Here is a 27,543-nt window from a genome sequence, read left to right as displayed (position 1 = left end):
TTTCTCTTCGATACGTAGAGTAAGAAAATTCTGGCAATTGCTCGGTCTGATTATGTGGAATTTCACTGCATGAGCGTTTGCAGGGAGAAGTCTTCTGTGGCTGATGTTCTGTGGCTGATGTTCTGTGGCTGATCTTCTGTCATTGTTTCTCCTCTTAGGTCCTGGCCCTAAGTCACCATGGCCCAGCAGGCTGCAGACAAGTACCTCTATGTGGATAAAAACTTCATCAATAACCCGCTGGCCCAGGCCGACTGGGCTGCCAAGAAGTTGGTCTGGGTGCCTTCCGACAAGAATGGCTTTGAGCCAGCCAGCCTCAAGGAGGAGGCGGGCGAGGAGGCCATCGTGGAGCTCGTGGAGAATGGAAAGAAGGTGAAGGTGAACAAGGATGACATCCAGAAGATGAACCCGCCCAAGTTCTCCAAGGTGGAGGACATGGCAGAGCTCACGTGCCTCAACGAAGCCTCGGTGCTGCACAATCTCAAGGAACGTTACTACTCAGGGCTCATCTATGTAAGTGACCCCGGGGGGCGGGGCCTCTCCACCACCAGGTGCCCCCCAGGCGCCAGGTCTCCGGCCACTGGGTGAGAAGAGGGCTTTAAAGGGGTGCCAGGTGAGATGCGCACAGCTGTTGCATCTGCCTGGAACGTTCTACGACATTACCATTTCTGTTCCCTGCCCACCTTGTTTTTGGCCACATGTAGGAATAACATGTTCCCACCTGCTCGCCTCTGACCTCAGATCTTTGTGGAGACGTGCGGGTTCAGCTAGCATGGTAAATTCCTTCTAACGGAGCGCTGCTGTCTGTCTCCTGGCTCCCTTGTTCTTCCTGGACTGCCTGGTCAACCCCTGTAGCCACTAGTTTGGTTCAGTCCCATCTTGGTACTTAAGGCGTTTTTTTTTCCCTTGGAGAATCCTGTTGGTAAAGCCTCTTTCCTAGGGGTTACACATAGAACAGCTGAGCTGCTAAGAGTGGAAGGGTGACCCATAACACGTTCGTTAGTGCTGGTTCCGTGCCAGGGCCTACAGAAAAGTGGCATTAGAGTCCCAAGAGCAGTGTGGGCCAAGGCCCTAGGTACGCCAAAGACCAGAGTCTCTTTCTTCTATTGGGGCTACGATTTTAGATGGAGAGAGAAGAGCATTTTCCCAGGCTCTCTGCATACCCCCTCCTACACACACACACACACACACACACACACACACACACACACACACACACACACACACACACACACACCCCGTTATAGGCTCTGAGCTTTACTGACCCTGAGGTCACAAGGTTCTTTCTAGTGCCAGCCCCAGATTCACCCCCCCCTTTATTTTTCCTTTTTCTTAAACAGCCTTTGAAAACAGAATGTTTATTTTATGATAGATCGTTGAAATCCTCAAGATGAACTGGATGCTGCATCTGCTTTCCTTCTTGGCCTTAGACATTTCTCCGTCACAGAAATCCATATCTGAGTCTGCCATAGACAGTTCTTAGGCGCCCCAGTTGCTGGTGCCCTTGGCACTCCAGTTACACTTTCCCTCGCGTTTGTCAGGGCCACATTTGCCAAAGGTGGGCCTCTGAAGGCCGTGGGCTGTTGCAGCAGCAGTCCAACCGCGCATCTTCTGCGGCACTCTCCAAATGGCATTCCTTCCTTCTGCTACCATGCTTCTGCTACCATGCTTCTGCTACCATGCTTCTGCCGAGGCCGGAGAGGCCAGAAGCCCCGGTCCCTCCTTTTAGTGCAGCTGTTAAGGAAGAAATAACGTGGTGGTTGTTCTTCCTAAAACAGCTCTTTGTTTGAATATGCTTCCGCAGCCACCTTGATCTTGTTCTCAAGGCCAAACAGCATAGTTCAGAATCCAAGGGAATGAGGTACCTCAGGGTTTTTATGGCCCTTATCGTCTGACAGATGGGAAGTCCAAGTCTCAGTGCACAGGCTTGCTTTTGATTTTGGGGAAGCAGGCCTGTGTGCTGCTGAGGAGGCGAGAGCTCCCAAGGGCTCAGCCATTGAGCCTTCTGTGAGACGCCAGGGCGATTTCACATTTCCGTAGGGTACCTTCTACCCCACCGCAGGGCCGCTACCCCACATGCCAAAGCCCTCAATTGAGTGTTGACACTGGGGATTACACAGACGTTCCGAGCGGGCCAGACCACCACCTTGCTGATGCTAAGTTAGTCCTCACGACAAGTCCTTTTTGCTGTTCACTCGTTGGTCCTCAGTCTGATTAGTTAGAGCCTCCCAGCACAGCAAGCACAGCCTCAGAAGCGTTCTTTATGGAGTGCTTTAGTTCATCCTTCTTCTGGAAGGGTGGGAAGAGTAGAGGCCTGCAGATGGGACGGCACTTAGATGGGACCTTATACACAGTGAGGTGCTGGCAAGGCTGGGAGCGAAATCTGGTTTTGTTTTTTTATAATTTTTTTAAAATTAAACTATTTTTAAGTGTATGGGTATTTTGCCTGCATGCTGTAGAGGCCAGAAGAGGGCATTGGAAATCCTTGGAAAACTGCAGTTAAGGATAGTTGTGAGTGAGCTGCCATGTGGGTGCTGGGAACCAAACTTAGGTCCTGGAAGAGCATTCAGTGCTCTTCACCATTGAATCCTATCTCTGGTCCTGGAACCTGGGGTTTTTGGTGAGAATATATATATATAAACACAAATTCAAATCCTGCCCCTAGGAAGCATCAAATATGAAATTCAAATTGGGAGCCTGCAGAAAAATGAAGGAAGAAAGGCTTGTCTGTCTGCCCAGATAGCATGGGAGCCATATTCCCCCTGTCTGGGGGTAGGGCGCTCTTAGCAGGATTTGACGTTGACGTCCCATTCACTCTGCTGTGCCAGTCTGCCCCTTACTGACTGTCACGTGGTGCTGCCGAGCCTCACTTCCTCTGTAAAACATCCAGGGGGCTCTCGGCTTGCACCAGGTCCGGACTCCGGGCACTGCTGTTTCAGTCCAAGTCCTCTACTTGGTCTGCCACTGGTGTCTCCATTTAACTGAACCCCTGGGTGAGAAACCGACTGGCCACCTGCTCTTGCCTCTAGCTAGCTGCCAGTGGTCTTTCCTTCCCACGCAGGCAATATTAGCTGTCAAAGTAATTCGGTATTAAGGCAGTACACCCTTGTGAGTGACTGGCAGGACGTCATTCTGTAGGTGGATGTGGCGTGTAGAAGCCAAGCTTCCCCCGCCCCCCCAAGCTCTGGTGGCAGGCATCAGCTCTTGGTTTGCTCTCTTGGCTGTCCTGTGTAGGTTCCCCCGCCACAGACCGTCCCCCAGGTAGCATCACTAGGAGTTGCTAGTGGAGATCCCACCCAGCAGGTGCAGAACTGGGGCAGTCAAAGCCTTTGGTGGCTGGGCAGGGTGCAGCCTCCCTCACAGCCTAGATATGTGTAGCAAGGTCCCACACTGTGACCCCAGGAACCTTCATGCTGCATTTGCCTCGCCTTGTGGGCGGCACGGCCAATTCTGCACCACAGCTGCTCTGTCTTCTCCTTCGGGGGAAGTGAGGCCCTGGGACAGGGGGCGACTGGGCACAAAGAGCCTCTGTGGCCTGTGAATGGAGCAGCTCCCTGGTGTGGCTGCGTGGGAGCAGAGCCACTTGCTCAGTGTCTGGCCTCCGTGAACGTTTAATGTGCTCCTTCCTCCCACCTGAGCTGTGTGCCCCCTTCTCGGGGCTCAGCTGCCCAGTGTCCCTGGCTTGGGGTTAGCCCAGAGTCCTTTAGGGCCCCCTGTAGTGTCATCTGCCCACCCAGCTGTCCAAAAGAATGGTCCTAATGACCCCCTGTCCCCTTCTGTTGTTTCTGCCAGCTGTTTCAAACATCTGGCTTTGTGGCACACCCTATATGTGGGACCATGTGTCCTTGGCTTTTATCGGGTTGGAGTTCCTAGATGTAGGGTTTTTTTCTCCAAGGCCGAGGACAAAGTCCAATTGTTGGAAGATCCTGGGATGACCTCACTGTTGTCTATCCTTCTATCTGGTCCCTACCTAAAGCCATCTGACATTCACACAGAGGATCCCACAAGATGACCTCGCTCCCTTCTTCCTTTGGCAGCACCCAAGCCAGTGCCACATTTGGGTTTCTTTGCTTTGACCTCCCTGGTCCCTTGAAAATAGAGTAGTTGGAAGGAGAATACATGGCGGGACCCCCGTCCCATTCCCACAACTCCCTGGGAAGAAGGAAGTCTTCGTTAGTATCAGGTCAGCTGCTCTCCCCAGTGCAGACCAGTGCACCCAATTAGGGTACAGACCAGTTCCCTCAGGAGGGCAGCTGACCCGTGTCTGGGTGGTGGGGTCCTCTGAGCATCGTCCTCAGCCTCGCTCGTTCGAAGTTCCAAGGAGAGCCTTTGGCCAGTGCTGGGGGGGAACCCTGTCTTCATGCCTGGCTTCTATGTGAAGCCCTCCCTGGGTTGAGCCCTTGCAGTTTACTAGAGAGAGCGCGGGTGGAAGGGACCGGATGCATCCCACGATCTGCTCCCAGATGGGCTGCTCCTGGATCGGGGTGGAAGTGTACAGCGGGGATGCAGGGAGCAGGGAGTGAGGAAAGCAAAGGATGTCTGGAGACTTGGCCCTCCAGACCAAGGAGGTCGGTCGACCCTGGTCCTCTGGAGGCCTGAGTTTGTTCCCAGTGAGGCTTCATGCCTTGTGACCTTCGATTGTCCCTTAGCAGACGTCAGTTTTGGTGGGGAGCCTGGGGTGCTGGACCTCGCTCCCCAGCTTTCCCTCCAGCTTGGAATCGTTTCCCCAGGAAGATGGCCCCGAGGTTGCCATTGCTGTTTGAAGACAGCCGGGTTCCCCAAACTGAGCATCCCTGGATGCCCTTCGCAGGGACAGATCTCATGTGCTGGTTAAGAGCCCACCATCTGTGTGTTTGAAATAAGCAGGGGATTTATTAGAATTGGTCACAAGGGATTGTGGGCATTTCCTCTAGAAACATGGAGGAAAGAGCTGTCTGTGTAAGCTCACCGTAGGAAGCAGCCTCAAACAGCAGCTCTCCACAACGGTGTTCCTACTCCTCACCATTGAGTAAGGGACCAGTTTCCACCCATGCTCTTTCTACAGGTTGGGAAATGGAGGAAGAAGGGTAAGGACCCCACCCCTGCATCTCAGTTGGGATTTGAACTCAGTGTATCTGACTCCAGGGTTTTGCTTTTAAAGGTCAAAGTAGACCTGGAACATTGGGTGTCTTGTAGGTATCTGGCCTTAAGGGTATTGACAGTTTTGGGTTTCTGCCCCTTGAGGAGCCTTTTAGAGGACCCAAAAGTAGCCCTTATGTTTTTTTAACGATTTGTACAGGAATGCAGGGCACGAGCTAGCTTTTAGCCATTGAGGATCTGTGGCGAGCTTTCCCAGTGTTAGGAGGGTGGAGCACGTGTGTGTCAATGTAGAATTACTTGTGCTTCTTTGCAGTTTTCTGAGATACAGTTGAATCCTTAATCTTTGTGCATCTCTCACAGTGGCCGACACATCTCTTATTGTCCTAGGATCTGATGTTTTTTTGTTTTGCTTTTTGTTTTTTGAGACAGTGTTTCTCTGTGTAGCCCTTGCTGTCCTGGAACTCACTCTGTAGACCAGGCTGACCTCAGACTCAGAGATCCGCCTGCCTCTGCCTCCCGAGTGCTGGGATTAAAGGCTGCACCACCATGCCTGGCTGGTTTTGCATAAACTTGACTTCTGTGTACTTTGCTATGGACCTTGTCTGATGCACACTTGTCAGCATACAAAGCCTGCAGCCACCTGTGTTGAGAGAGTACTCGTATGCCTGCAGCATCAGCAGCTGCAGGGACACCAGAGAGCACTTTCTCCCTAGGCGGAGTTGTGGTCTTGGGAACAGTGGACACTCAGCCGCACAAATGCTGTCAAGACTCAGACTTGCTAAACCATTTCTTTCTGTTGCTTTCTGTAGACCTACTCAGGCCTGTTCTGTGTGGTCATCAACCCTTATAAGAACCTGCCCATCTACTCAGAGGAGATTGTGGACATGTACAAGGGCAAGAAGAGGCACGAGATGCCACCCCACATCTACGCCATCACAGATACCGCCTACAGAAGCATGATGCAGGGTGAGTGTAGCAGGATACTTAAAAGTTCTTATTAATAAAATCAAACCTGAGGCGAGTTATTGGGGTCCATGCTGGTAGATCAGAGAGACAGAACAGCCGCAGCTATCTCACCTCGCCGGATCCTCAGCTGGTCTTGTCTCCTCAGACTGGAGGCCTCTGAGTCCTCCTCCAGAATGAATCTCAGCTGAACTGTGTTGCTCCATAGCCTGAAAGCTTAACCAGGCCAAAATGCTTAACCAGCCAAAAACTTCTAGTTTCTGGCCCTCACGTCTTATATATCTTTCTGCTTTCTACCACCACTCCCTGGGATTAAAGGCTGGCTTTCTGGGATTAAAGGCATGTGTCACCTTGCTTGGCTATTTCCAATGTGGCCTTGAACTCACAGAGATCCAGAGGGATTTCTATCTCTGGAATGCTAGGATTAAAGGTGTGAGTGCCACCATTTTCTAGCCTTTGTATCTAGTGGCTGTCTGTTCTCTGACCCCAGATAAATTTATTAGAGTACACAATATTTTGGGGAACACAATACTACCACAGGTGAGTGCTTCGGGGTGCTGAGGTCCTGGCCTGGCCTTTCTAGGGGTTCCATCCCTACCTGTCATGTCAAGACACTTGCAGGAGTTGATCCACATTTAGTGTCGCATTGCTCTAGTGACTGGTGATGGGGCAGGGCATCACGGAGGCTGGTGTATCAATCATCATATGAGAGCCAGGGCCAATGGCTATCTAAAGGACATGTTGGTGTGTTGACAGACTGTTCTAGAAACGTTAAAGATACACTTCCTGATTGTTTTCCCATGTACTCATCCTTCTAAGAGTTCCCACGTCAGTTTCTGGATCTGTTCTCGGTCCTTCTGTGAGTTCCTCATTCTCCCCGTGTTTTCTCCTTGTGTTCCTTGCAGACAGTGCATACGCTGGCGTGCGTTCCCCCTTTAGAGAGCAGAGGTGAAGTCTCACCTGCTGCCTGCTCCTCTCTGCTTGCTGTGTCCTCTGTCCTGGCACAGCTTTGGGAGGATGTTTGTTCACTAATTCCTTGTAGCCCTGACCACACCCCTTGGCCACTTCCTGGCTAGACTGACTGACAGGTCACCCATTACCTCCATACTTCCGAGTCTCCACTGTCTTCCCTGTCCTGGTGTGGGGCATTCTCCCTGCCTTTCCTCCAGGCGTCTCTGCTCCCTCTGACTCCCTCCTCCCCGTCTACTTGGCCGTCTCCATGGTGCTCTTGCTTCTGCCTTTTAGGCTCAGCCTCAGCCCCGGGCCTTTCATTCAACCACTGGAGTGGTTTCTGCCTTCAGTGTCTGGCTGCGCACTGGTACTGTCCCCGATCACTGCCGCCAGGCAGTCTGTCCCCGAATTGCTGCTAGAAGCCTAGAGCCCAGGCTTGTCACACCCTCTCCCGTCCTCACCCCTTTTCCCAACTCAGCCAACACTTTCATTTTGTTGTGTTTTTTGGGTTCTGAGACAGTACCTCACGGTGTAGCCCAGGATGGTCTTGAACTCAGAGTCCTCCTGCCTTGTGCTTCTCCATGCCTGGCTTCAGCCTACTCTGTAGGTGTTCTTTCTGCTGCTGTTTCTGATCCAGTTTTCTTCCCACCCTCACGGCTCTGGCCTTAGGTCTGGCTTTGCAACTCCTTGTCTGTACCATTGGCCTTTTAACCTCTGTTCTGTCAGAGCCTCTACCTGTCAGGTGACCACTTTTCTAGACTGCAGATCTTAGAGTTAGACACGTAGAGAACCTTCATGCATTTCTCTAGCAGGTCTTTCTGCTTCAGAGCGCCACACTTACTCCACTGGCACATAGCGCTCAGTACGTCACTGCTCCTCTCCTGAGCCCTCTGCCCCCCAGGGAGAAGACTCGTGCCAGCTTTGCGCCAGAGCCTGGCAATGCTTTGCTTTTGCATTTTAAACTTTTATTTTCTCTACCTCGGTATGGACTAGGCCCTGGCTGCCCTTATATTCTTAGAGCCTTGACAAGTCCCTGGCACATGCAATCCTAACTCAGGCCCCGACTCCCAAACAGTATGGCCGTCTTGTTTTGATAGTGGTTTCTTTTGCATTCTTTGTTCTTTAAGCCCTGCAGTCCATCTGGGCGGTGGTGGTGATGTCCCTCATATTGGCTTTGCCTGGGTTTCGTGGTTTAAAACGGCAGTGTGCACCCTTCACTCTGTCCCAGTGCTGTGCACAAGGTATTTCCCGGTCAGGTTATTAATTAGGCAGGATGTGCAAGTTTGGCCTAGCCTTTGGCTTGTGTTCACATCTCTGAGGATTCCTTGTGGAAGCCAGCCCTTTGGTTTTAAATAAAGGAGGATGTCTGTTTGAAAGTGCTAATGAGAGCAGTCTGGTGGGAGAACATTTTGTGAGATTCCAGAGGAGTCTGAGTCCCTGTCTCTAGAGGTTATGAGTCACTTTTCCTTGGCTCTCCGGTGGCGCAGCTCGAGAAGTGCACTTGGGGTCTCCCTGAGTAGGGCATGTTCTCATTCTCCACCAGGATTCAAGCTGCTCTCTTCCAGGCGGTCATGGGGGAGCGAGCGGTGCAGAGTGGCTCCACAGCCAGACATTGGAGTGGACCCTTAGACTCTCCTCAGATAACCTGCGGCCGCTTCCCCAAGAGTTAGCCAGCTTTCTTTCGCTCAAGAAGGAAGTTGGGGGAGGATTTCCCAAGGTCACATAGATTGGAAATGGTTATGAGACAGAGATAAAATAACGTGTCTTGTCCTTAGCAGACAGAGAGTGAGTGGCACAGTATCAGCAGGGAGCGAGCTGAGGGACAGTTGGAGGGGATGCTTGTCCGTGTGGGGACCCACAAGCCCTGTGCTGCTTCAGGAATGGTCTGTGCAGGGCTGGGCCACACGTTCTCTCACCCACAGCCCCCACTTCGCTTCCTGTTTTGCTTTGGGCTTGCCGGAACTCCTTAGCCCCCAAGTGGCCCTACTGAGCACAGTCTGAGCTGTTGAAAAGTTCCTTCTTGTTGTACACAGTGGGCCCACAAGGCCTTTAGCAGTAGGTGTCTTGTTCTTGGGGCACGAAGGGGGCTGTGACCCCATGGGTCACTCACTAGTAGAGAGTGTTTCCAAAAGGAACCCTGGCTTCTTACCCTAAGCCAGGTATTGTAGGTGGAACCTTGCTCTTCAGGCTGTTGGAGCCTGTCACTCTCTGTTTTGGGGTGGAGCCTTAGGGCTCGCTGCCCACCCAGTGAGGGAGAGGGGGCAGGTTTGCTTTGTCATGGCCCTCCCCCACCCCCACCCAGTCTTAAAAGGTATGGCCAGATGGTTCCTCTTCTGCTCCCCTCCCCCAAGAACTAGGCAAAAATTTCCTTCCTGAGTTGGCTGTGGCTTATGACATACTAGCATTTATTCTGCCAAATAGGGTAGTTGGTGGCTTTTTCTGGGGACTTTTATGAGACAAGCGTTTTGAGCCCTCCTTCCTTGTCTGAACCCTTCGGTACTGGGGTTTGCCGATACAGTCTTGGTTCCTGCCTGTGGCTCTTTCAGTGTCTTCCTGGTTTGGGTGGTAGATTATAAGCTATTTACATATTTGTTAGACTAAGCCAGGCTTTCTCAAATATGACATTTGGGATGCTGTAGGATGCATACTAGTATCCTGGCCTCTTTTCATTCTCTCTACTTGTAACAAAAAAATCACCAGCCACTTCATTAGATGTTCCTTGATAGACAAAATTGTCCCCAGTTGAAAATCTGTAGACTCAACTTTATAGATTGGTTTTACTGTGACTGTTAGTTCTGGTTAATCAACAGTTGGGTGGACCCTGTACTGTCAAGGATTTGAAACACAATCTCAAAGAACTCTGGGATAGATTAGTATTGTCTGCTGTGGTCACAGGATAGGGCATTGGAGTGTACGGTGTCTGGCTTAGGCCACACAAACAGGTGATAGAAAATGCCAGGATACCAAAAGGGTTATCCTGTTCCTGGAGGCCCTGGCCATCCAGATGGATAGAAAAGACATGTTTGAGGACAGATCTGGGGCCACAGATGCACAAGGCAAGCTGCTGCTGCTGATACCTGGTGCCAGTGCAGTGGCAACAGGTGCCGGGTGTCTTGGAGTTCAAGGAAGTTGTGGCTGCCGAGGCTGGTGTGGCAGGGAAAAGCACTGTGGAGGTAGAGACCATGGGAAACCTGGCCGGTCTATGTTAATAAGTGGTTATGGTGCAGCCCAGACGCGCCTGCACAGTTCTGTTTGTTGTTTGAATCTCCAGCCTTGGGCTTAATTAGAGTTGTGTTGGCTGGTCGGCTCACCACTCTAACCCTGCCTGGCTCTCCGTTTGTTTTATTTCTGCCATCCGTGGCTGTTAAGAGGCATTTCAGCCTTAGGAACCAGGGCAGAGTGTGAACTTGCGTTGCCGCCCCCAGCTTGTAGGGTGCAGGTGCACCCCAGGGCAGGCACAGGAAATCCGTTAGAGTGAGTGTTCGTCTGGTCAGTGAGAGAATTTGAGTTCAGCTGTCTCCCAAGGCAGGTGGAAAAGAAGCCATGCTTCCTAGCTCCGAGCCAGGTCTGGTTCGCTCTCAGGGCGGCAGGGGTGTTGGCTTGCACTGCGGGCTGCCCTTGCACTCTGTGGTGGTAACAGGGCAAGGTTCTTCCTCTCAGCCCTCCTTGGCTTCTCTACGGAAGCTGCCCTGGAAGCGGTTGGTCACCGAGTAGTCGCTCCAGTGCCCAGTGGAGGAGCACATTTTTCTTGGTGGTCGTCTGACCTCGCTGAGTAGACAGTGACAGTGAGATTTGTGTGCCCCCTTCCCATCCATGCATGGTCCCCCTGGCTCACACACAGGTGAAGGGATGGGCTCAGGTGCATTAGCTGATGTGATGGGAACTGGGGTCTCTTGAGTCTCTGACCAGGAGGGCATGGCTACTGTTGCCCCTCTTCTTTTCTGGCTAGTCCTTGAAGGAATTCTTCCCAGCCTGGCAGTTAGGTGGAGGTGAGAGAGAGAGACCTGCCTTCCCCTCTCTCTGTGTCTGCCCTGGGGTTCCAGGGTCTTCTTGAGGAAAAGCCCTCAGCTCATCAGAGGCAGGAGAGAGTATTTTAGGACTTGAGTGGCAGCTTTGGAGTTGGAGCAGCGGGAAGCCACAGATGTGATGACTCCACTTAAGCAGGAATGTGCCGGCCAGGAGGCCTGATGCTGGCCAGCCTCCTCACACAAAGGCCTCCCTGTCTGCTGGGGAGGTGTGGAGCCAGCCCTGCGCCTCACCCCCTCACCGTGTGCTTCAGGAGGCAGTGTGGCTTCCCTGAGGAGGGCCGTGCCCCGTGCCTCCTGTGTGCTGTGCACTGTGGACTGTCTACTCCTGCAGATAAAGGTCCTGCCCAGAGGGTTGCTGACTGGTACCCAGAAGTGCCGGGTGCCCCAGCTCCTCGATATCAGTGAGGGGCCCACATAGAGCTGGTGTGCCCTGGAACTTGAACACGGCTTGAGAGCTGCGTCTGGGAAGAATATGGAGTTTGGACCAGATAGAGTAGGACTCTGGCTCTTTCACTTGTTAATTGGCTTGGCTATGGCGCAGCGGTATACCATGATAGGGTCTTTGTTTTCTGTGCCTCTCACCTTGATGCAGCTAACATGGCCAGGCTCAGGGCAGTGCTGGCCTGTGCGGCAGGTACCTGGAGAAGGGCCAGTAGGAGACTGGAGACACAGCCTCCATGGGACCTTCCTAGTGCCCAGTCCTGACATCCCTGCCAGCCTGTTCATGACTAGCAAATGAGCAGGTACTTTCCCCGGGGCGTCTCAGTCTCAGAGCCACAGGCATAGACTGACTTCACTATCTCCAGAGGGGCTTCAGCCTTGTAGCAATTAGGCCTTGGGTGGGTCTTTTACGAAGATGTCACTTTGTTCCAGGTGTGTGTGTGTGTGTGTGTGTGTGTGTGTGTGTGTGTGTGTGTGTGTGTGTGTGTGTGTGTCTGTCTCCTATTGCTGGTGGGCCAATAGAAGCACCGAGACATACAAGCCTTCCACCTACTTCTACCACAGTTCTGGAGCTAGGAGGCTGCTCCCTGGATGGCAGGCAGGTCTGCTCCTGGATGGCAGGCAGGTCTGCTCCTGGAGTGAGCTCCCTCACTACAATCTCCTCAGTTGTATCGTTCTCACATCTGGGCTCTTATTTCTAGAGAGGAGTGCGTGGTAAGTAGGTCCTTTCTTCTGGTTTCTTTTCTTTTTTGTGCGCTAGGGATTGATCCCAGTAGATGGTCTGTGAGTCTGGTGGTCTGCTGAGCGGAATCCCTAGCCCAGTGGAAAGGCCCTTTCTCACAACTCAGCTTTATGGTTTCCATCCAGCCCAACAGTGGTCCCTCCCCCCTGCTTTGACCTGGGCCAGCAAAGCCACTTTGAGAGCAGTTGAACCTCGACCCCATGGTTTTGTTAGTCCATCCACCCTCACCCCCTCAAATGAGGCAAATAGAAAAAGTCTACCTGTGTGTGTGTGTGTGGGGGGGGGGGGCTGGAGAGATGGTTCAGTGGTTAGGAGCAATGGATGCTCTTCTAGAGGACCAGGGTTGAGTCCCCAGCATCCACATGGTTGGCTCACAAATGCCAGTAACTCCAGGTTTAGGGGGTTTAATGCCCTCTTTGGCCTCAGAGGGCACCAGGCACATAGACACACGTACAGGGAAAACCCGCTTTAAAAAGGCCACCCGTAAAGTGCAGTGGGCAGAGCGTGTTTGCTGCTGTCAGCATGGCTGTGCCCGCGTGTCCTGCTCTCCCACGTCCAGACAGTCCGTGTTCAGAGAGCAGACACTCTCCTTCCCCGTTGCCTTTCTGGAGTGGAGCTGTCGGATGAGAACAAAATAATTTCCCGAAGCCAGAGAGAGAGAAACCAGCGGGCAGCCTGTGCACATGAAGTTCCTGCAGTCTTGCCCCCCGGGCTACTGGCTCAGGATTGACTCCGAGGACCTAATGTTTTTAGCCTTCAGACGGTATAGCTTAGGGGTCAGGGGGTCACCCCCGCTCCTAGTCTTGTCTGCCCACCTTCAGCTGGTCCAGAAACACAGTGGTGCCAAGGCCCAACCGGAAAGGAGAAGGGTGTGCAGCTGTCTCCTGTGGCATGCTCTTCCCTGGCAGCCTCCAGCATACTCTTGCTAGACTGGCAAGGCTCCTAGGGGCCCGGGCGTCTTCAAGAGCACCCCCCACACTGTAGCTCTCCTCACTGATGTTCCTGAGCTTATCCAGGGGCCGTCAGTGGTCATCCTTTGGGGATCAGCTCTCCCTGAGCCTTGCCTGGCTGTGTCCATCTAGCTTCCGTCTGTCCTGTTTTGCTTCTGTCCTTTTACTCCTTCCCCAAAGAGCACAGCTCTGCAGAACCATCCACGTGGCTCCTCCCCCTCTGTCCAGCATCCAGCAAGGCCCCCCTTTCCTCTGAGCACGGCAGAGCCGGCCAGGGTGCTTCCTGAAGGCATTTGCCGTGGGCAGTGGGCACTCAGGTGGTGTTGGATTGCCAACCTGACTGACCTGTTGGAGGCACCTGTGCCAGGTGAGCTAGTTGCCAGTCAAGAGCATTTCCTCTCAGCCTTGTAGGCAGAGAAGTGGGAGTCGCCTGCCTGCGCACCTGAGTGTTGCTGGTGCATCTGGCCAAGAGAAGGCTTGTTTGGGGTCTCCCTTTTAGCACAGTGAAGGTCAAGAGTCATCCCTGGAGCTTTGTTCTGATCATCCAGGGCCTGACAGGGAGGGCTGCCCGACTCCTGCCCTTTGCACCTGGGGCCCAGGCTTCTTGGGGCAGGTCTTCCTGAGGAGGCCAAGTCCATCTGTCTCTAGCACAGATTGCTGCTGAGTGAGTGACTACATGTGTGTCCTAGACCATAGGGTGGGGGGGTGGGGGGGACTTCCTTCTTAAAGGGCTGCCTTGTAGAGACTGCTAGAAGACCCCTGTTCCGCCTGTCTGCAGCCTCTGCTAGTGAGTAGGAAGTGGTTTTTGCATCCTTCCTTCTCACCTTTCTGTCTGCTTCCCGAGTGCTTGTCACGCAGGCTGTGATTGGGCTGCCTGGGGAGACATCAGAGTCGCCCCAAAGGTTCTCTCTCATCATGCATGGCTCTGGACTCTGTGCATCTAAGTTGAACCCAGCCTGTAGGTGCTTTTACCGGGACAAAGACCTGCCTGAGTCCAATCGCCAGCTTCCTCAGGATCTGAGGTCTTATCTCCAGGCCACACTAAGGCCTTCCCACTTCTGGCTTTGAACTGGAACCCCACATTTTATATGCTTTGCACAGTCCTTTGTGTTTTGACTTCCTGACACCCAGATGGTGTCCAGAGACATGACTCTGGAGTTTGAGTGTCTGCCCAGGGTGACCCGGTGCAGAAGTCACCTTGCCCACACAGTCTGCACCCAGTAAGCCACCCCCAGGTCTGCTGTGTGATTGTCTCCAGAGCACATTTGGAGGGGTGCTGCTTGTCATGACTCAGGTGGGCACGTTGCCTACTCTGTTGCTGTTTGCTATTGGCTCACCTTGACCATATCTGCTTCTCAGCCCCAGAGAACCCGGTGGACCTGGGAATGGGGGTTCCTCAGGCAGGGCACTCACCCAGCTATGGCCTTTTGACAGTTCCTCCTGGGAGGTACGCTTTCTGAGCCGGCCGGCCGTGAGTCAGTTCTAGTAGCGGCCTGCACCCCTTCCTCCTGTACTTCCTGTCTGGCTGATGTCACCACTGTGCTAGTAGCCTCGAGCCTCACGGCCTTTTATGGACAAGAATCAGCCATAGCTCCTCTCCCAGAGGAAGTGAGCCATCGCATGAGCGCCCCCTCCCCCCATGTGTATCGGAATCTAGATCCCGGGGATGAAACACCTGCAGCCAAGGCCGCGGGTGTTTTTCTGAGTTAGCTGGAAACCTGTCCGCTCAGGGTGGCCACATCAGCTCTGTGACCTCATTCCGTGGACTCAGCCTCTGAGTGTAAAGTCAGCTCAGGGGCGGGAGAGCCTCACTGTTGAGTGTTTCACTCACGAGCGCCTTTCTTGTGGTTCTGGAAGGAAAGCTCTTTTGGGAGCTTGGAGATGTGGTGTAGGGGTGGTTAAGGACAGCTTCCTGAGTGGCCTCAAGCATTCGTCTGTGCAGGTCTTCCGAGCAGACCCTGTTCATTCCCAGAGGTCAAGGGAAGGGCCTCGGGTTCAAGGACACAGCTAATGGCTTCCTTTCTATCTGCTCTGGGGGTGTGACCAGTGCTGCTGGCCACTGTCTGCTGCTCAGGGCTTTGCTAGGATTCTGACTGAGGAAAGGCTGCAGCCGTGCGAGTTCTAGAAACCGTGGCTGAGACTCACAGTGCTGCCTCAGCCCACATCCTCTGAGGTGGGGCCCGGCATGAGATGGGGTCCTGGGCGGTTCAGAGCCCGTGTTTTTGAATAAGGTTATGCCGGTGACTGTTGACTCCCAGGTGACACGTAGAAGAAAGACAGAAACGCGTTGCAGATAAACTCCTGGGCCGTCCAGCGGGCCTCTGTGTGTCCTCAGCCACTGAGACGACAGTGTGAGGCCAGGCTGCTGGCGTGAGTGCCACGGAGCGTCCCTGCTAGAACACACGGGACGGCAGGCAGCAGGATGAGCCGGCTCAGGCCAAGAGCCCACCACTTGCTGGGCATTTATGCCATTATCTGTAAGGGATGCTCTGAGCTCAGGAGCAAATCTCAAACAAGCTGCTGTGGAACAAGCTAGACAGAGCAAGCAGTCACATCAGCAGCTACCTCCTGCCTTACCTGACCGGAGAGGGTTTCCTTTGGCTGTCCAGGAGGTCAAGAGAAAGCTTCCAGAAAGGGTTGTAAGGACTTTGAGGCTTTGAGAGTCTATGTGTGAGCCGATTTAAGCAGGTGGCTCTACCGTGCTAAGTGTTGGGGTGGGGGTGGGGGGCTCACCCGAAGGGAGGAGGGGGCCTCTGGGCAGGTCGTCTTTGTGAATGCGCTGGCTCAGCAGAGTCTGGCAAGGCAGGCTGGGATTCCTTTGGACTTGTGTTTGGGCTGTCGTGGCAGAAACAGCCTCTGGAAGTGGAGAGGAGAGGGCAAGGAGGAAGAGCTGGGGGTGCGGGTAGGCTGAACTTCCATGTTGAGTCTGGCTCCGAGGGTTAAGCTTTTGGAGTGTGTGCAGGCCTCTGTGTATACGTATGTACAGAAGTGGATCTGTTTACACCCAAGTGTCTCTGGACTGCTGCGGGCACTCACCGACTCTGTTTGCACACAAGTGTCTGAGTGTGTGCTGCTCCATGCACTACTCACACGTTCCTGCTTACATGTCTCTGCACACATTCTTGTGTACCAGGCCACACGCCTGTGTGTGTGCAGGTGTGCTTCTGTGTGCATACAGGCCTGAACACAGCTGCCCCCATGTCTCTGTTTCTCTGCATGTGTGTCCACGTGTGCATGTGTGTAGGCCACCCCGCTTCCTGCTCAGTAGTGAAGCCTCTGACTCCTCCTCACGCAGTTAAAGGAATTCCAGTCATCCAGGGTCTGGGCCTGGACAGCCCTGGGAAACACTTCCTTCTGAAGGAATGGAGAATGTTTCCTTTTATGGTAGCACCAGGCCCTTTCTGCTCATGCCTCGCCAGCACACGCAGGTACATTCTTGCCTGCTCTGGGGTGGTGACTAAACATGCCCGCCTGCAGCCACAGCTGGGCCGCCACAGCTGGGCCGACCACAGGGAGCTGCTGGGGGAGGGCAGAGCCTGGGATGACAGAAATGCTTGCTCCAGCCTCAGGGGCCACACTGCTGTTGGGGAGGGAGGGGTGAAAAGAGCCACCTCCTGCTTTTTCCTGCATCCCTGCCTGTCCTATCCAGGCTCGGCTCGACTCGGCTCGGCTCTGTCTCAGTCCTTGTCTGGCAGCCTCGAAGAACGCAGGGCAAGGCCTTCTCCCTGAGTGGTTCTCAGGGAAGTGGGATAGTGTTTGTGTGAGTGGGAGTGATGGGGCTCCCCCATACTCCCACCCCAAGGCAGTTTCTTCTTTCTCATCTTTTGGGTGGGCTCACCCTGGCCTTCAGTCCACAGCAGTTCTGCCTCGGCCTCCAAGCGCCTGGCTTGGTGGTCGTTTCTTGAGATGAGGATGGAGGCTGCAGCTGAGGCATGGGCAGCTGCTGCCCCCCTATAGGATGCGAGGCTTCCTTTTCCAGCTTCCTGTCTTGGAGTCCAGCTTTCCCTCCTGCCCAGCCAGTTGACAGAGTGAGGATGGCAGTGTGAACTCAGCCCTATACGCTCTTGAGACTGGGCCAGCTAGAAAGCTGGCCTACGGGAGGGCAGGTCATCTGCCTGGTCAGTCTGGTGTTGGATGGCTAATTCCATGTCCTGAGGCCATGTACTCAGAAAGTCGTGAGTCGTTCGCCCAGAACCTTGTCACATGGGCCCCTGAGCCCGAGCAGGAGCCGGAAGTGCCCTTCATGAACGGCTAGCACCTACTGTCCGGCAGTGCTGGTTCTGCTGGCAGCCGCCAGTGCCCCCTCATCGGCCCTCCTGCCCCCGGCTCTGCCACCGCTGCCCTATCACAGAGATGATAGGGGCCCCGCAGGAGTTTACTGTGCTTACAGGGTCAGCACCAGCTCTGTTTTATGTGTTAGACTTATCAAAATCATCACAGAGGGGAGTGGGTAGCCAGTCTACCTTGGGCTGTGGAGATCCACAGTCAGGTACCTCATCGTAGTTCAGATGTTACCAAACAGTATGATGCTGGCTTCAGCCGCTTTGACTCTATAGGGTTTGAAGTGGGACACTCAGCACCCACCCGGCTCAGCAGATTGTCCTGGACGGTGACCATCCAGCTTAGCTTTCAGAGTGCAGTTGTCCCCACATGCAAAGAGGAACGCTCACATCCCTCCTTGCTGACTGGTTCATGAAGCTGGGGTGGCTGTTGGAAGTTCCTGCCGTTGGTGTAGAGAGCAGGCTGTCACAGACACCGTCTGAAGCTGTCACTCACCGCTGGCTCCTTCCGTCCTGTCATCATGTGCTTGCGTGAGCCAAGCACCATGCCGGCGGGTTCACGTGTGTCCTTTACATACGTGCTGCCCCACATGGAGGAGTGCATGGGGCTCAGAGAAGCTCCTCATCGTCTCTGTGAGGCAGTGTCCCATACCAGGACTGTCCCATTGTCAGCCAGGCCTTGTTGTGCTGCCTGCTCTGATTTCCGGCCTCCTAAACAGTATTCCTTCCTTAAATGTGGGCAGTGTTGGGAACACCTGGCATGGGCATTTCCCCCCTGATATTCATGGGATAGAATGGGCAGTGTGTGTACAGTCTGGACTTGGGGCAGGCAGCTTTCTGGGACTTTGACATTATAGTTGCTCCTCTGAGGGATGTCCATAGTCAGCCTGGATTGGAGGCCTGGAAGGATCCCTTCAGAACAGCATTTAAGTCTTTTTGTTCCTTGTCTTGGCAACTCTTCATGGAGGTGGGAAGGGGCAGGTTTCTTCTTCCCACCCAAGGTAACCTGATGTCTTCTTTGTTGCAGATCGGGAAGACCAGTCCATTCTGTGCACGTAAGTGTTTTCTGAGTGTGTGTGTGTGGGGGGGGGGGTGAGGAGTGTTTATCGCTCTGATATTTGTATTTGTGGTGCTTGGGAATGAACTCATCCCTGCTCTTTCTATTCTCGGGGGAAAGAATACTATTTATCCTGTTGAAAGGGGTTGATAGGCTCATTCCCAGTTCAGGTCCCCCCTCTTGCCCTGAGACAGGATTCAGGGCTATGTGTCTTCTGCCCAGTGGTCCCAGTGGGCTTTTGTGTCAGCCCTTCTCAAAGGAGTGGCCCTCAGGTGTGGGTGGGTGGGTGAGAGCAGAGGACCACCATAAACTCTAGGAAGAGCCTCCAGCCGGAGCCTGGAATGGCCCTCCTTATCTGATTTAGGCTGATACTGGCTACTGTCCACCTTACTAAGGAAACCGCCTCCCAGGGATATTTCAGGGGAACACATATAAGTGACTTTGGCTCCCAGGTCAACAGCTGCCTGCCCCTGATGTCTAAGACATTTGGCTCTGAAGGCTGCCAAATGACCAGGGTAGGCAGTGGTTATGGATCGACCTTGGTCTGGCCTCTGGTGGGCCATGGGAAACAGACTGAGAGAAGATCCCAGAGCTTCACATTTGGTTTGCTGTTCCCCTTTGCTCCTGTTGGCTCCCTCATGGGTACCCACCGAAGGGCGGAGGGGTAGACAGCAGCACACGCTGTAAGAAGGGTGGAGGCCGGGGCATATCTCACTGGGGACTCTCTCGACTCTCTTGGCAGGGGCGAGTCTGGAGCAGGCAAGACAGAGAACACCAAGAAAGTCATCCAGTACCTGGCACATGTGGCGTCCTCACACAAGAGCAAGAAGGACCAGGTGAGTGCCCGGTGCCGGGCTGGGCCTTGGCAGGGGGTGGCGAAGGAGGAGGGGCTTGCAATGGAGGCCTCCCCTGTAAATGAGGATGCTCTTGGGAATGAAGCAGAGGCCCACCCTACTTCCCTAGGCAGCGGCTTAGCTAGCTCAGGAGTGGTCGGGTGGTAGCAGGTCCATTCCATTCTTGGCCTCCAAACTCTCCAAGTGGCTATGAAAACTGGACCGACCCCAGGGTTTACTTAGCGGAACCCTTGGTGTGGCAGCTGATTGCTGCGCGCACGCCACTTCTGAGGCTGGAGGAGACAGCCCGAGACAAGGTTCTCAAGTTAATGAGGCCAGGAGGACTTGGGGTGACCCGCCTTCACATCCCTGGATCCTTGTTCTGTGGTGGGAATCTATGCCTCTGGGTGGACAGGCCTCCCTCCCCGAGGAAGGACAGTTGGAAAGTCATCTTACTTCCTTTTTTCCCTCCTCCCTTGGTGGATTTTGGTGGAACTCAGCAGTGGCCTGGCTAGGTGAGATGCACGTTTTACTGCACGTTCTGCACCGGGAATGCGTGTTCTGCCATCGTGTGTCCTTGGACTCTGTACATTCTTCTGAGCAGCTTTTCACGTCACACGTTGTCACTTTCTGCAGCTAGAACTTTTCTTAGAGGCTCGGCTCACTGGTTGTCCCGGGAGGAGGGCTGGGTGCCACGCACACCGGCCTCCGGCGCACTCTGAAGCGGCAGTTCCTGACGGGGGTCAGCCTCGTCACCTGGCTTTCCTCAGAACGCCAGACCTGCCTGAGTTCCAGCGGTGCCCTGTGCGGTGCCCTGTGCAGGCACGGTGGGGCATGCACCTGCCTTCCCAGAGTCCCGCGGGCTCCTCACTCTGGGGTCCACACGGGTTACAGATGGCTGGCCCCTCAGCTCCTGGCACAAGCTGGTAGAGATTCTGGGGGGTCCCAGATTGGACTTTCCTAGGTAAAGGAGTGGTTAGTGTCGAGCATGGCTGAGGAGCCCCCTACCCTCCTCATACACTTAGGCTGCCCTGAGAAATCTAAGTACCAGTGATGCCCCCCCCCACCCTCCAGGCCATCGGGGGTGCTCTCCTGCCCTCACTGGCTTCACTTGACTGGTGTCCTATGCACTCTGTTCGCCAGTAAGTTGGGGTGTGTCTCTGCATGCGTAGCTGGGGTGCAGCCACACAGCATCCTTGTACCGTCTTCTGGAATCAGACCAGAAACAACTCTCCACATGCCAAGCTTTCTGAAACTTTTTCCATGGGGTGTGAGGAATTATATTTAGAAACTAATAAAGTTTCTTTCCCCCAACTCTCCCTCCGTGCCCCCTCCCCCCCATTTTCCATTCTTTATAGGAGGCCTATTTTAAAAACAGATCTGGGAGGTTAGGAGGTCTCTGGCTGTGGTTTTTCCGTCTCTGGATTTGGAGTAAAATCTATTTCCCAGCTATTTATTGAATGCGTGGTATGTGACTGATTCTTAGGATGACACTGGAGTCTCTGCCCTGGAGGACCGGAGGCAGGACCCCAGTTGGAGAGCAGTCAGAGAGCCCCATGTGCCTCGTGCCTGGGATCCAACTTCGGAGGGAAGACAGGGCTCAGGCATACAAATAACTGGGGGGCTTCGCGAGACAGTGGAGGAAAGCCATGAAGACACTGTATGTGGCGGGCACTCTGTGCCTGGCTCCACCTCCAGCTAGAGTGATTGATGGCCGCCTCTGGTGTCCAGTCACAGCTAAGGCCATTGACCAGTGTAGTTGTTTACTGTCCCTGAAGCTCTGCTGTGATTTTCTCCACATTTGCCCAGGTAGTTTCTCGATGGTAGGCCTGTTGTGACATGTATGTCTGGGAGAGAACTCTCTTACCTGCAGTGACTGGTTCACCCCCCTCCAGAACAAAACACACACACACACACACACACACACACACACACACACACACACAACCCATGAAAACTAAAGTCAAAACAAGCCAGCCCATCAGACAGGACATGCAGCCTTGGCTAGTTCTGTGCGTTTTCAGAGCTGAGCTTACTTTAGAGGGAGGCCAGGGTGGCCTTCTGCAGTCTGAGCACTGGCCCTGCTTCTCTCAGTTTTTTTAATGTACTAGTTGGAGCCCCCTGGCTGAAATACCACCCAGGGAAGCTTTTCAGAAACTGGACTAGTGATCCCAAACTCAGGATCGTACGCCAGCACATCATTTCATTTCGTGCACACTTCCTTCACGGTCTCCTCTGTGCCCAGTCAGATGTCCACACAGCAAACTGTCGGTCAGCCATCACCTCCGCAGCAGGGAATGGGTGGGCTCTGTCACTGCTCCCACTTTCCACAGCAGCTGCGTGTGGGTCCAGACAGAAGCCCGAGCTCTGCCTCTAAGTCAGGCAAGCAGAGGCTGTCTGAGGGAACAGGAGTGGCCCGGCCATCTTGGCAGCCTGGCATCTGCTTTGTTAGGAGCGTTACTGGGTGGGGAGCAGCGTCTGTCCCAGTTTGGCTGTGTGGGTTGCCTGTGGGCTGACTACCAGGCCCACCCGAGGCTTTTGGGAGGGAGCCCGGTGCCTTATGGGAGAGTGACTGTTGGTGCCAAGTGTACATGTGGAGCTAGCTGTCTCTGAGGGCATGGCCGTCCTTGCCCTTTGGCCTGGCCTTGCTGACCCTCCTCTCAGGAGTAAGGCAGAGTGAGTGACTCCCCCACTTACCTGACTGGGCCATGGAAGCTTCCACAGAAGGGAGGAGCCTTGGCTAAGGTGGTGGGAGGAAGTGGAGGAGGCGGAGGAGGCTTAGACTGGTTCACTTCTAGGCCCTGGTGGACTCCAGAACCTTGCTGATGCCCCGCAGACATGAAGTGTCTGTGGTAGGTGGGCTGGAAGGCGGGTGCCCGGCAGACAGGTTATGTCCGCCGCGTTTGTGCTGGAAGGCAGGTGAGGGATCTCTGACTCTCCTGGGAGATCTGCTGCACCGCTGCCGGTTGCCTTCCATCGCTCTCAGGTGGCCGCTGTTTCCGGAAAGCCCTGGCCACTCTCCAGCCCTTCCGATAAAACGTCGACCCTGCCTGGCGGGAGTGACGCTCTTTCCCCTCTAGGGGTCTGACTGTTACGAGAAACAGGGTCCAGTGTCCTCAGCCCGTCTTGGCTGTTGCTGGCTGGCTGGCTGAGGAGGTTGATGAAGAAGCTTGCAGAGTTGATTTGGCCTGGCAGGGCAGACTCCCCCTGTAGGACAGTGGCAGGGCCAGGGCGGGTGGCTGACAGTGTCAGAAGTGTCTGACAATGGTTAGAGTGAAGACTTTAGTTTGACCGCCAGCTTTGCCGACCCATGGCTGGATAACCTTGAGCAGGATGAGTATCCCTCCTTCCCCAGCCTCGCTCCTGAGTCTGTGAAAGAGGACAGCTCTCTGCCTTCCCAAGCACTGTAGGTCCAGGGATGAGACACACGAGGGCTTCTCTGGGCAGCCAGCAAACACCAGGATTTATTGGAACAGGATTTGTGAAAATTATTGATAAAAATCTGGCGCTTTAAAGTGGGCCTCACTGATCCCACCTGGAGACACCTGCTGACGTCAGGGAAGGCGTGGAAGGGGCCCATAGGGACCGGACAGCTGACTCGGCTCTGTCTTTGGTCGACCTGACTGGTCCTTGTCTGTAAAGGGCAAGTGTAGGGATTAGATACAAGGAGCAGGCAGAAGGCCAGTGTACACAGGGCGGCTGTCCCGGAGACAGGCCCGTGCCATGCTGTCTCTTAATTTCCTCACTCTCTGTACTCTGAGATTCAGTTCTCAGAACTGGTAGCTTCCTGATTTTTCTGGCAGGTCAGTTTCTGATCAGTCTGCTTCCAAAGGCCCAGTGGGAAGGCGGAGGCTAGAGTGGCGGCCACCAGGGGCCCCGAGGGCCCTACCTGCAGGCCTGTGTTCCTGGCGTGCCGGGCTCAGCAGCCCACACCGCTGCCCGGCCTTCATGAGATTCGGTTCCTCCACAGGGCGAGCTGGAGCGGCAGCTGCTGCAGGCCAACCCTATCCTGGAGGCCTTCGGGAACGCCAAGACCGTGAAGAACGACAACTCCTCGCGATTCGTGAGTACTGGCTGTGGTGCTGTGGCTCTCGGGACACAAGGCCACCTGCGGGTGTTTTGACACCGCGACTTCCCACCGGGGTGCTTTCCCCCCAAACAAGGATTTGAGTTTGTTGCTTCCTCCTCCCGTTGGTACAAGTTCCTGTCAGCACGCCCCCCACCTCCTTCACAGAAGATGGGAAAAGCTGGGAGGAAGTGAGGGGTTGTCTGTTGGCACCCTGGGTGCCCTGCCAGGTCACATGGGAAGGAGCACTGCCCATGACGGGCCTCTCCTCTCTGCCTCCCCTCCTGCAAGGAACTCACCCCAGACTGGGCACATGAAGTAACCTAGTGCCTCCCTCCTGTATATTGGCTCAGCTTGTCAACACAGAGCTTTTGGCCTTCCTCAGCCTTCTGGGTACAGGGGCAGGGCCGGGTGGGGCCCCTTGTTCCCTATCTCTGAGATTTGTCTCCTCTGTATTTGTCTCCTCAGGGTAAATTCATTCGCATCAACTTTGATGTCAATGGTTACATCGTGGGCGCCAACATTGAGACTTGTATCCTTGTGGCTGACTGACTAAGGGATGACGGAGCCTGTGGAGAGGCGGCAGCCCCTCAGGACAGGCTGCTGCTGCCTGATCTCTGCACCTTCCCTTCTTGGGCTCATTGTGGTGCCACTTGGGACCACATCAAGAGCTGACTAGAAACGTGGCGCGGAGCTCAGAGGGCAGATTCTTCTTGGTTAGGAGGGGAACTACTGAAAAATCACCAGTGGGGTCCGAGGGTGCTGGCCACATGGTGGCTGCTGTTTTCTGTCTCCCTTGCGCCATCCTGTGGCCTTTGTGGAGTACGCTAGTCACCCATCAGCAGGGTCCCTTGAAGCAGACAGGCTCCCCACGGGTGGACCGCACTGTTAGAGCCCAGCAGCGTGTGTGAAGGCGGGAGGCCAGGCAGCTGGCTTTGCCCTGCTTTGCTGCTGGATGCCTTCCTTCCTTCCTCCCTGGTGACACTCAGTTCCTTCTGGTGGAGATGTAAGGCAGAGGGTTACCTTCGCTCTGGCGTGTGTCGTTCTTTAACGGACTCGAAGACCTTCTGGAGAAATCTCGTGCCATCCGCCAAGCCAAGGAGGAGCGGACCTTCCACATCTTCTACTACCTGCTGTCCGGGGCCGGGGAGCACCTGAAGAGTAAGTCAGGGCCTCCCCGGGGTGGGTGGGGCCGCGTGCCACCGGGGTGTGGAAATATGACTTGGTGTGGGGAGGGGAAGTGGAGTGGCCTTCTGTCCTTGGGTATGTCACAGGCAGAGCTGTCGGCTCAGAGCTTCGATGCTCTGCGTCGTGTAGATGCTAACTGCACGTGCTGAGTCAGCAGAGAAGAGGGGGTCCAGGCTGTTGACAACCCCAGGGCTGTGAGGTGGCAGCCTCGCCTGGAGCCTGTGCCTCTCGGGCCTCCCCGGCCCATGCCTTTCTCCCTCCTTTCACAGCTGACCTCCTGCTGGAGCCGTACAACAAGTACCGCTTCCTGTCCAACGGGCACGTCACCATCCCCGGGCAGCAGGACAAGGACCTATTCCAGGAGACAATGGAGGCCATGAGGATTATGGGCATCCCAGAGGATGAGCAGATGGGTAAGCACAGGGCCTCCTGTGGCAGAGTGGTGAGACTGGGTAGCCTGTCCGTAGAGGCCTTGAGGCAGATGTGGGACCCACGGATGACTGCCTGTTGGCTTTGGTGCTGGGGAGCCCTGTGTAGTGGAAGGAAGTCTTGCTCTTGGTGATACCACGGGCCTTTACACAGACAAGCAAAGGAGACAGAACTCTGGCTCTGTGAAGCGTGGAAGAGGCTGGCGGGCCAGAGCATCTATGTTCAGTCACAGACACTATTTAAACAGATGGATATAACTGTCCCAATAAAACATTATTTATGAAAGCAGGCAGTGTGGGCCTTGGGCCAGAAGCATGTCCTTACGGTAGGTTAAGCAAGGTTGAACATGTAATCAGACCTTGTGTCCGAATAGCGCTGTCAAGCTGAGGTCTGGGAGAGACAGGCCATCCTGAGTGGTGGTGAGCCCCCAAAGCAGGTAGCATCTATACACCATGAGACGAGGCCTGGTATTCTGGTGCCCCAGGAAGCGCAGTACCCATACTTAGCCAAAGATCTCTTGCTGAGTGGCTACCCTCGACTGGAGCTTCCTCCTACCCCTGTCCACTCTTGACTCATCTTTCTCAAACACCCAAGGCTTGCTGCGGGTCATCTCAGGAGTCCTTCAGCTTGGCAACATCGTCTTCAAGAAGGAACGGAACACTGACCAGGCGTCCATGCCCGACAACACAGGTAACACCAGACTCTCTTCTGGGCTGTGGGTATGCTCAGGAGAATGCCCGCAGAAATTCCGAACCTCTCTTCTTAGCTTGTCTGTCTTTGTGGGTGCGTAGCCCTCTGGTTTTTGTTTGTAGGTTTTGGGGATTTTCTTGAGTTGGATTCCATTCACCATGTTCCTCATGCTGGCTGTGAGCATATGGAACTCTGCCGTCACCTGTGCTAAGAGCTGGGCTTAGAGCTGTGCACTGTTATACCTTCCTCCATTTGCACACATGTAAATTAGACAGCGAGTGGTAGTGAGCATTCTCTCCTGGCCTGCGGTTCGCTCACTTGTTTCCGAAGTCCAACAAACCACTTGGCCTGGTTGCTAAACGCTGTTTCTGTTTGAGGGACAAAGTAACCCGAGCCTTGCCCTTGAACTAGTCAGGATGTGACACCGTGTAACTCACCTCACTCAGCCACTACTGTTTCCTGTTTAAGTTACTGAGTCCTTACAACATGATCTTCTCTTACAGTCTCTTAAAAACGTTCAACATGGGTGTGTGGCTTGTACTGGATACTTCTGTGGGAGTACGTACTGCTGTGCCCTGGGTGGGCCTGCCCCCGGGAGGCCTACGTTAACACTAGAGGTCCGAGCCACCATGTCCATAGGCCTGCACTGTGACTAGATCCTGTCAGTGTCTGCACAGTCTCCTTTACACTTTTCTTCTTTGCTTGCAGGCTGCACGTGGGTTTAGTTAAACCATTTCTCACTCCTTTCCTTATTTTTTTGAAAATCTCAGCTGCTCAAAAGGTGTCGCACCTCCTGGGGATCAATGTAACCGATTTCACCAGAGGCATCCTCACCCCGCGCATCAAGGTGGGGAGAGACTATGTGCAGAAGGCCCAGACGAAAGAGCAGGTACGTTATTGGCTCTCCGTGTGTCACATGACCCGGCCCTTTCCTGGGAAGAAGGTCTTGCAGCCGGGTAGTGCTAGGCTTGTTCTGGGCGGCCTGCTGTGAAGATAGTTGATCAGGGCCTGTTATTCCTATCCAGTGGCACTCCTGAGACCATCGGAGGCTGAGAGACAGGCATGCCCAAGTCCACATTTGGAAGGTGCTCCCTTTAGGCTGCTTGGTGTTCAGGATGATGCCACATCCTGTGCCTGCTGCTTAAAACGAGGCTTCGCTGTGTCTGTGGTGTGCTTTCTGGTTCCGGCAGGGGCCCCGTCATCTTTGGAACTCAGGCCAAGTGGCTGTTCCTCCGCCACCTGCTGCCTTGCTGCATGTGCTGAGAGACAAGCAGGGGCTTTCCTGTCTGTGCCAGGCAAATGTGCTTGTCATTCCTGGGCCTGGCATGCCCTCAGGATGGATCTTTGCCTTGTTCTTCGGCTTATTCATGGCTCTGGTCATGGAGTTTTATGACACCAGCACTTGGAAGATGGCATCAGGGCTCTTCCTAAAGGATCCCCTGGGATAGCTGGGAGCCTGTGCCTGTTCTTAGACAGGGCCACTGCAGGAAAGACAAGAACATTGTTTTCAAAAGCCATTGTGTGTAATCCTGCCAACTGTTCATGTCCGTAATAGTTAAGGAGACACCTTGGCACCCCAGCCCCCATTAGAAAATGCTACACAAACACTTAAGACAATACAGCAAAGCCAGGAGAAGAAGCAACAGTATTGTCTTACCGTGAGGATTGTTACTTCCTGCTGATTCCTTTTCCTTTTAACTGAGTTTCAGTTCTGGCTTTTCATTGCGGAGCTTTTGGAACAAGCCAAACAAGAGAACAATAGAATGACCCCTTGGTGTGTCACGAGGCAGCTTTAGCAGGTGGCCAGTCTTGATCGGTCTTCGCCCTCTCCCCACCTGCATTATTTTGA

At 54.2% G+C, this 27,543-nt stretch overlaps 1 protein-coding gene across 1 annotated transcript in view; it reads left to right on the top strand.

Annotated features, from left to right (window-relative positions):
• Window positions 1–27,543, top strand: part of Myh9 (myosin heavy chain 9) — an 86,703-nt gene that overhangs the window by 29,141 nt on the left and 30,019 nt on the right. Inside the window, exons 2-11 of the mRNA XM_028871057.2 lie at window positions 159–510; window positions 5,886–6,042; window positions 18,459–18,486; window positions 19,231–19,324; window positions 23,292–23,384; window positions 23,856–23,919; window positions 24,450–24,548; window positions 24,845–24,988; window positions 25,599–25,694; window positions 26,465–26,583. Coding sequence (XP_028726890.1) covers window positions 178–510; window positions 5,886–6,042; window positions 18,459–18,486; window positions 19,231–19,324; window positions 23,292–23,384; window positions 23,856–23,919; window positions 24,450–24,548; window positions 24,845–24,988; window positions 25,599–25,694; window positions 26,465–26,583 — 1,227 coding nt within the window. The 5' untranslated portion in view covers window positions 159–177. The remainder of the gene's footprint in view (window positions 1–158; window positions 511–5,885; window positions 6,043–18,458; window positions 18,487–19,230; window positions 19,325–23,291; window positions 23,385–23,855; window positions 23,920–24,449; window positions 24,549–24,844; window positions 24,989–25,598; window positions 25,695–26,464; window positions 26,584–27,543) is intronic.

This window comes from Peromyscus leucopus, chromosome 20 (assembly GCF_004664715.2).
Source record: "Peromyscus leucopus breed LL Stock chromosome 20, UCI_PerLeu_2.1, whole genome shotgun sequence".
NCBI lineage: Eukaryota > Metazoa > Chordata > Mammalia > Rodentia > Cricetidae > Peromyscus > Peromyscus leucopus.
The sequence above is the reverse complement of the archived record's forward strand: the minus strand, read 5'-3'. Positions and strand labels throughout refer to the sequence as shown.